Source organism: Nilaparvata lugens, unplaced genomic scaffold (genome assembly GCF_014356525.2).
Source record: "Nilaparvata lugens isolate BPH unplaced genomic scaffold, ASM1435652v1 scaffold8574, whole genome shotgun sequence".
Classification (NCBI taxonomy): domain Eukaryota; kingdom Metazoa; phylum Arthropoda; class Insecta; order Hemiptera; family Delphacidae; genus Nilaparvata; species Nilaparvata lugens.
In genome coordinates, this window is record NW_024094319.1 from 1 (window position 1) to 9,300 (window position 9,300).

The 9,300-nt window shown below is 35.2% G+C and overlaps 1 protein-coding gene across 1 annotated transcript; it reads right to left on the minus strand.

The window, feature by feature from the left end:
- Positions 1-2,333: 2,333 nt before the first annotated feature.
- On the minus strand, positions 2,334-8,211 carry LOC111050325 (the record flags this gene model as incomplete). The annotated part of the gene is made up of 3 exons (XM_039419145.1): positions 7,929-8,211; positions 3,727-3,842; positions 2,334-2,568 (listed from the first exon to the last, which is right to left on the minus strand). Coding segments are annotated over exons 1-3 (531 nt in total), but the record flags the coding sequence as incomplete, so codon positions are not given.
- Between the last annotated feature and the right edge of the window lie 1,089 nt (positions 8,212-9,300).

The following is a 9,300-nucleotide window of genomic DNA, read 5'->3' on the forward strand; positions in this document are numbered from 1 at the left end:
TAGAGCAATCACAATCAATTTTTAGGACAAATAATAATTATCTGTAAATTACCGTTCAACACGGATATCAACTTCAATCTATAGGACGTGCAAACTTTAGTTTGTTTTCAGAATTAAGTTTGTTTTTCGGTAATTCTTCAAAATTATATTTTTAATATGTGAATATTTTCTATTTTAGTTATAATAATGTCAAATATGTCTTCTATATTTAGTTTTGAAGCATCTAAGTTTGAAAATCTAATTTGTAAAAATACTTGAGGACTGAAAATTTTGTGAATTGGAGAACTACAAGATTTAACCTGTTTCGGACTAGGTGTTATCTAAATTTGGGAGAGGAATAGCACAAGGTTACCTTATTTTTCCTCTCCCTATCATTTTGATAATGTAGCCTACTTATTGTATAAATGAATAGAGAATAATTTGTAGCACGGGGCTTTAAGGTTAATGTAATTTTTTACGAGAATAGGAGCACACTATTACCGCTTTTATGCTGATTCTATCATAATAACATACGCTCTCTTTTCCGCTATTTCTTTCAGTAAATTAGCTCACAGGCTTTCTGGCTCCTGTTGGCAGCACTGTACGATGTACTCCACTGCAATCTAAGGTTTGTACAGACTGTAGTAATGAATATCTATTTATCTATTGAGTATCACTCATCAACCAATAAAGTAAAGCAATAGAGTTGATAAAATGTCAAAAAACCGTACATAATTTATGATGAATTTATTATTATACTTCAATAATTACAATTTTCAATTCTCCCTCCACTGAACGTTGTTTTAACTAAGTGATATATAGAAAATAGAGAGTGTGATAATTTTATTTCAAATTTCTGTACTTATAAGTAAAAAGGGGTAAAGTCACAATATGTCGATTTTGACTTTTCTACATGTTCTTACTCAGAAAATTTTGCTCTTTTTTGGTATAAAGGATTTAAGTCTAAGAAGTATTGTTTTAGAGTTATCCTCATGGTAAAATGGATGTATCTCAGAAAAAAATCATTCATGTCTGATATAAATTATACAAGTCATCTCATAACCTTTAAAAGGTGGAATTAAATCTAATAGGTATTAAATATAAAATGATAAAAGTCAACTTATAACTATCAAAAAAGAAATACCTAGTTTTTGATATAAATGATACAAGACAACTTATAACTTTCAAGAAAAGAAATAGGTATTGATATAAATTATACAGGTCAACTTATCCCGTTCAAGACACGGCAATAGGGTATCGATATAAATGATACAAGTCAACTCAAATAAAGATCAAAAAGGGTTGAGTCATTTTGATACAAAGGGTTTAAGTCGTACATATTTTTGTTTACGCCTGTATAAAAAATGTCAATATGTGAAAAACCATTATTGGACACAGTAAACATGTGAAGAAATATGTAGAGCAACGATTAGCGTTAATATTTTCAATAATGCTTCATAAATTTCATGCAGAATTTTTTGATCTTTGTTTTTGCTCTCCTGAAAAATAAAGAAAACTGATTTAACACCTTCATTGGCCGAGCAAAGTGAGGTCTAAGATTCAAGTCGACGGTTTTGAATTTCTCTTTATGTTTATATGTTTATATTTATGTTTTTATGTTCCGCATTTACAGCGAAACGCAGCAATAGATTTTCATGAAATTTGACAGGTATGTTTCTTTTTGAATTTCGCGTCGACGTATACATACGGTTTCTTGAAATTTTGCATTTTAAGGATAATACAAAAGGAAAAGGAGTCTCCTTTATTACCGAAAAAATCAGACTTTAGAATTATTCATCATAGATCAGCTGTCTAGTGGACTATAATACTACCCTTTCACAAACATCGAACATCTTGAAAGTGTATATTTCCATCAACGTTAGTAGACAGTTGACTATAATACTACCCGTTCAAAAAAAAAGAACATTTTTAAATTGTATCTTTCCATTAACGTTGTAGAGAGTTGCAGCCAGACCTGATAACAGCGCTCACACTCACATTCCGGGACGACACGTCACGGTACGATAGGACAGAAAGATCTATGTTTATTTAGGATTTTTTCTAGACATTTTAAATTGATAAATTATTTATTAATTTTTGAGAAAACATAACAACAGATCAATGTAACTTACTGAGCGTGAGGTCTACTGTTCACAGAACTACTAGTACTTATTAGTACAGTAGATTTTATCAATCGAATTTATGAATTTTCTGGGATACTTTTTTATGAAGTACTACATACATTTCCACAAATAATGAGAAGATCGGTTTCAAGAATATTATTAATTCTCATTTCAATAAATCAACATGAAATAATTGAATAAAATAATAATAAAAAACTTGATAAAGCAAACCTGACAAGGTGATGTATCCGTAATACTGTGCTCAGCGATTCTTTCTAGTAGTGGATGCACTCTCCAGATTTGTACAATCAGTTTCTGTTTACACTTTGAACAAGAAGCGAATCCGCCAGCCACTTCCATAACTGCTAGTAATTCATCACATTTGTCTAAACTACCTATTAGACTCTGCTGACGATTAGCCTCTTCCTCAGGACTTGCTTCAAATATATCTATATCATCGGGTGAACTGCAAAAATCATAAGTTTCTATTGTCCATTTGTAACGAAATGATTTGATTTGGATTTATATGAGAATTGAAATTATAGATTATACATGTATACATGCACAAGTTCTGACAATGATTACCTTACATTATCCGTATAAAATAGTTGACTAATTATTCTATAATATAACAAAGGAAAGAATTGGCTTATAGACGTTCGGGATAGGAAATTCACGAATGACGCATCATCACGTCTGAACTACTGGACTGATAAACTAGAAATTTTGTATACAGATTCTTAATCTACCAAGAATGGTTACAGGTCTATTTTGAATTTTCAAGATTTCAGTAGGTCAAGATTTCAGATACCGGTAGTACTTTCCTTTTATCTAGTCAGATCGTTTACAACAATGTAGAAATAGAATTAATAAAAAAACTATCTAATATCAATTATGAAAATTAATTATTTGTTTATTGAAAAATACAGTCTATTGACGAATTAAATACAATTTTTTAAACAACAATGAACAGTTAATATTACATCAGATATACCGGTATCAGTTATATCCTTAATAGAAGGCAGTGGCAACGCTGTTCTCCTATATTTCTCCACTGCCATTATGAATTGGATTTCACTATATGCATTTTAAAGTTGAGGAGTTATAAAACATAAGCCAGCCAAAGCTCATCTTTTGTGACAAAAACTTGACATGCCTTATAGAATTTATAAAGAAATCTGACATAATTTGCTTGATGTAACTATAAATCAATAATAAACAAGCTTGTCTAGAACTAAATATGGTCCACGTTATAATGACAGTGTTTGATTAGCAATGGTATTGCTATCCTTGTCTATCGTTCAACAAAACGGATAGCGCTATCTCTTCTCGATTGCTCTGTTGCAGATCGTCTTTTAACAATGAATAATAATTATAATAATTAACAAAATATTTCATTTTAATTATGAAAATTTATATGAAATTATTGAAAAAATATAATTTCTTGCTTAGTAAAATATAATTGATTATTTTAAACGAGAATGAACAGTTAACATCACATCCAATAAATCTGTATCAGCTACCGTCTATAGAAGGCATTGACAAGACAGAGGATCGGCAGCGCTTTTCTCCTATCTTTCTCCACTGCCATTATAACGTGGACCTCACTATAGTTTATACTTACTTTGAACTTTTAGCATCGAGATTAAATAGAAAAACTGATCCTTTTTCGTCCAATGCATACACGTTTTCTTCTGAACTTATAACAGCTACTATATTATTTCCAAAATTGAACGTTTCCTGAAAAAAATATGAGTATAATGTAGGTTATAAATTGGACAAACATTACATTGGGTCAAAATATTGTGGAGTTGCCAAGGTAGAGTATAGGGTATCATAGGAGAATGGAGAGTGTTGAAAAAATGCTTATATTTAAAGTATTATCAGAACATATTGGATCTGTAAAGGTGGAGCAGAAGGTAGAAGGAAACGGAGATGCATTATTTAAAGCCGCGGGCATTATAGTCCCTACAAATTTACTTCAGACTTGGAGGAATATGCAGCGCAGAGAAATGGAGGGAGATCAGCCAATTACAGTGATTAATAGTCATAAGTAGAAGCGCAGTTGCCAATTTGTCAGTTGTCTGACCGCTTTCAGACAGGAAACTTCGCATGTGTAGCATGATCACATGAAAAGCCACTATAGTGAGGTCCACGTTATAATGACAGTATTCGATCAACTTTGGTTTTGCTATCCTTGTATATTATTCGACAAAGCCGGTGGTACTATCCTTTTCTCAACGATGCCAATTATTTTTTTTACAGTGTAGAAATATAATTAATTAATGCAGAGAATCTGCATCGCTATTCTTCTATCTTTATCCACTGTCATTATAACGTGGACCAGTATAGGAGTTGAGATCGCTGGCCGCTTCAAAACGGCAACATCGCGCCTCTGTATCCCTCCCGCTGTATGCTTTCTCTGCTGCGCATGTCCATCCCAAGTCAGAAGTAATTCTGTACAGAGTATAGTTCTCATTGCTCTTTTCTTCAAATTGAATAACATCTATATCTTAATACAAAGTAATCAAGTACTGTGGTAACAAACTTGGACATCGACAATTGTTTCAAACACCAACAATGGATTTTTGAATTACTGTAGGGTCGCCACTTTCTGGTAGCCAATTTTGCAAATCGACTTGGGTCGCCAACCCGGCAACCAACCCTGGTGTCTCAGCCCTAGCGTGCTTTATGCCTAGTCTACATGTTGGCCCAGTAAGCTGGTCCAGCCTGGTAAGCTTAGCCGCGTTGGTCTTGCCATCCACACTGCGTTCCCAATGAAGGCCAGCGGTAGCCAGCGTTGGAAAGCGCTTTTTCTACACAGAGCGCCGCATTCAAAATGACAAATTCAAAATGGAGTTGGAGGTTGAAAATATTGACTAGAAGGAACAAAATAAAAACTATTTAAAAAATCTGGTGTGGTACACTCACTCAACTTTCCTTGCTCATTGAACTGTAAGCCTCATTCTTAAATGAGAATAATTTAGGGGAATAACATGACGATTGGCGGCAACATATTTGAAATTACGATCAGACTACTGTATATGTGTATATATTTGTTTTCAGAGTACTTTTTCCTTTGTGTAAATTGTGAAATTCGATGATTTTTTCGAAAGTCGTCAAAACAGCTGTTCTACAGATGAAATATCTCGACCATGTGTTCTTTTTATAAATTGCTCTACCTACGTACCTCATGCATTAGTTTCTCAGGAAGGAGACTCATGCCAGTTGATAGAGCTGATAGATACATACATACATACTATACAGGGTATGAATTTGAAAAAATCGGTCAAGTAATTTTTTTAGAAAATCGTGAAAAACATGTTTTTTTAGTAATTATTTGCCATGTTTCTCAAGAATATTACGGAGCTCCTGTAATTTTCACAGAAATGAGACTCAGGTCAGTTAAAAGGGCTCATGACTATCCATGATATCGAAAATCGTTAGAGCAGTTTTCAAGAAAAACGTAAAAAACATGGTTTTTTAGTAATTATCCGCCATTTTTTCCGCCATCTTCAATTGAATTTTATTGAATTTCTTATTGTCGGATCCTCATGGTATAAGGACTTCAAGTTTAAAATTTCAAGTCAATCGGTTCATTAAAAATGGTGTTATCGAGTTCACAGACATACACACACACAGACCAATACCCAAAAATCATGTTTTTGGACTCAGGGGACCTTGAAACGTATAGAAAACTTGAAATTAGGGTAGCTTAATTTTTTTGGAAAGCAATACTTTCCTTACCTATGGTAATAGGGCAAGGAAAGTAAAAAAGTAACCCAATAACGATCAACAGAAAATCAACTCAATTACACAGTACACAGAAAAAACAGCATAGCAGACGACAGAACGCTTGATTGACTAGTGTGGATGGGTGGTGTGCCAGCGCTGGCCTTTACTGGCCTACGCTCGGCTGGCCTCCTTCCGGCGAAGATCGAAGCGATGCCCAATGAATGCCAGTGCTGGCAAACCATCCATCCACACACTGACGCTTGTCAACATTGGTCTTTATTGGGCAAGCATGTACATGCGGCATATCAGATCATGTAGATGCGGCATCTACATGTTGGCCCAATGTCGACCAGCTCCAGTGTATAGTTGGGTGGTTTGCCAGCGCTGGCCTTCATTCAGGGACGGGTCTTACGATAGCAGGGGGGTCCAGGGGGTTACTTCCACCTGAAAAGGGGGGTACGGGGGGCATATTTTTTTTTTATTGAAACTCACGTTTCAAGCATTTTGAGCAATAAAATTCACTGTTTAAGGCCTTTTCACACCGGCGTCGCAGACGTCGTGGACTTCGCCGACGTCCACGACGCGCACTTTTCACACCGCCTAGCAACATAATAAACATCCACAGACGTTTCAGTCAAATAACCACATCTCACTCAATGAGAGGGAGCTGAGCACGTTGTTCAAAAGTGTTTTCATGCGCTAGTTTGCAGACGTCGCGGACGTTTGTGAAAAATTTCTCAGCAAGTGATTCTCATAAAAACGTTGCCGACGTCCGGGACGTCCTGGATGCGCGGTGTGGATTAACTCATTTGATAGCATGGTCAGCGATTTATTTTTTCAAAACCGTCCCGGACGTCGGCGACGTCTGCGAACTCGGTGTGAAAAGGTCTTTAGGTTGAGTAGTTTTGCCGTTTTGTATGGTGTCTAATATTTTATTAAACAGTTCGGCAATTAATACAATTTCTATTATTTGCAGTATTCCTATTGTTTAACAATACCCCCCCCCCATAAAACCGCCACTGCCTTCATTGGCCATCGCTCCAACTTTTGTCGAGCAGAGGCTAGCCAAGTGTAGACCACTGAAGGCCAGCGCTGAGCACACCTATCCGTGCATTTCCCTGTTTTGACATCTGCTTTGCAAGGTTTTCTGTGTACTGTGTTGACTGCGTAATTGAGTTAATTTTCTGTGAATTGTCATAGCGTTATTTTTTATTGTTTTTATCTAGTTAATATTTTCAACTCCATTTTCAATTTGCCATTCTGAATACGGTGCTCCATGTAGCAATCGCTTGCCAATGCTGGCTACCACTGGCTGGGTACGCAGTGTAGATGGCAAGACGTGGCAAGTGTGGAGAGGATCCTCACCGTCTTATCCCTCTATGTTCTTCATACCCTTTGCAGAACACATGCAATCTTGGGGTTGCTCATGACCCGACAGAGCTTCCACCAGTATGAGACTAGGGGTAGACTCAGGCTGGCTTTATCCTACCAGAGGCTGAGCAGAACTCGGACTGGTCTGGCTCATAAATATGTCTATCAGCCTCTATAATATGCTGTCTCTGTTGGCCAGGGATCTGCCTGCTGTGCGGTTTCGAGGGGCTCTGAGGAGCCTGCTGACGGATCAACCTCTGTACTCACTCCGTGAGTTCTTTATGTTGGAGAGCAGTGTGGTTAGTGTCTATTTTCTTATTTGATTTCAGCCTCAGGGCAGTTGTTTTTCTTTTACTTTTTTGACGTGTCCCAGTGGGCTTCACTTTAGTGATCCCTTTTATGGACCTATTTAATTAAATACTAAGACTAACGCAGCTTACCAGGCTGGGCCAATAGGCCTATGAGAAATAGCTAAAAAAATCGGAGCGATAGTCAATGAAGACCAGCGCAGGAAAACCACCCATCTACAGACTGGCACTTGACGAAATTGGCCTTCATTAAGCCAACATGTGGATGCGGCATTCAATTGGGCCTCAAATGCTCCATTGGTTACTTTCTGGTCTCCGGTGTGGTGACCCACAGGTGGCCAAGTGTCATACAAGCCTTAGTAAGAAAATCAACTACAACTACAATATTCAATCAAATTAAAAAATAAATTACCTCATATCCATTTAGTTCTGGCAGCCCATCAACAATTGCCAGTTTATACTCATAAACATACACTTCCTGGGAACTCCAGACAAAAAGAAAATTTCTTGAAGTTGAACAAATAATAGACTTTATGGCTTTTGGTATAATGCTACATTTTTTTAGTATGGAGAATGATGTTACTTCGTCCATCTTGATTAATTAAATTAAATCAATAAATACTTTTAAAATAATATAAAACTAAAAAAATGTAGGAAAAATGTGATTGTTTTCACATTTTAGGTTAATAGGGTTATGTTTTTAGAGGTTATGTTTATTACTCTCGATATCTTGATTCCTCGATTAGGTCAACTATCGACTCGTCGTTTATCGATAACTTTCAATGTTTCGATAATATTCTCGTTCATGAAATGGCCACAGCAAGCGCCAGTTTCGGTTAAAAGATCGCGTCGTCTTGTTGTATCGGTCAATGAGATTGTTTATTTCATTGATTTTAATATTAAATCACAATTTTAATTTATGTGGACTGTTACCGTTAATTCATTTTTAATTTGTGTAGCTGATAATATATTTTTAGTTGTGTTTCATTTTTAGAATTTGGTATAATCGCGATCAACATAGACTACTCTTGACAACGGGTTTTCATGTAAGTAGATACGGCATGTTTACAGTAACCTAATGTAGTTTTTAATTATTTTCTATATTTATGTATTAAAATTAATTATAAATGTGTATGCATAACCAATAATTTCATTTTGTGGTCTTACTTTGTGGTTACGGTAGACTCCCGACAGGGGAAGTTGAGAACAGCCATTGTTTTACATAAATTATTAAGCATCTATTTATCTTTTTCTGTAAATCAAACAATAATGCCGTCCAATTATAATCAAGATATCGCTGAATCTCCTTTTACAAAATAATTATATATCATTGCTTTGATAGTATCTGAATCGTATTCCTTACATTTCCTAACCTTACATTTTAGTCTTCACCCGTCTACATTATTTTTACCCTCTACAAAAATAAATGTAGCGGTCTCTTGAAATTAAAAAAAAAAACAAACATGAAGTCTGCATTTATTTATTATTTAACAAAAATCAGTCTTTAGAGAAAAAATCATCAAGTATAACAAGAAATAAAATTTACTCTCTAAAAAAACATAACAAAAGTGCTAAAATTCTTTTACAGATCATTATTAAGATGTTACAAACGTTCCAGAGAACTAAAAACTCTGAATGACAACTGTAAATCACTTTGAAACGAAAACTAAAACATTGTGTAAAGCTGCGTTTACACCAAAGTTATTAACAAAATGCTAATAACTTTATAGATTCTACTAGATTAAACATAACTTATCATACACATGATGAACATATGTGTCTAC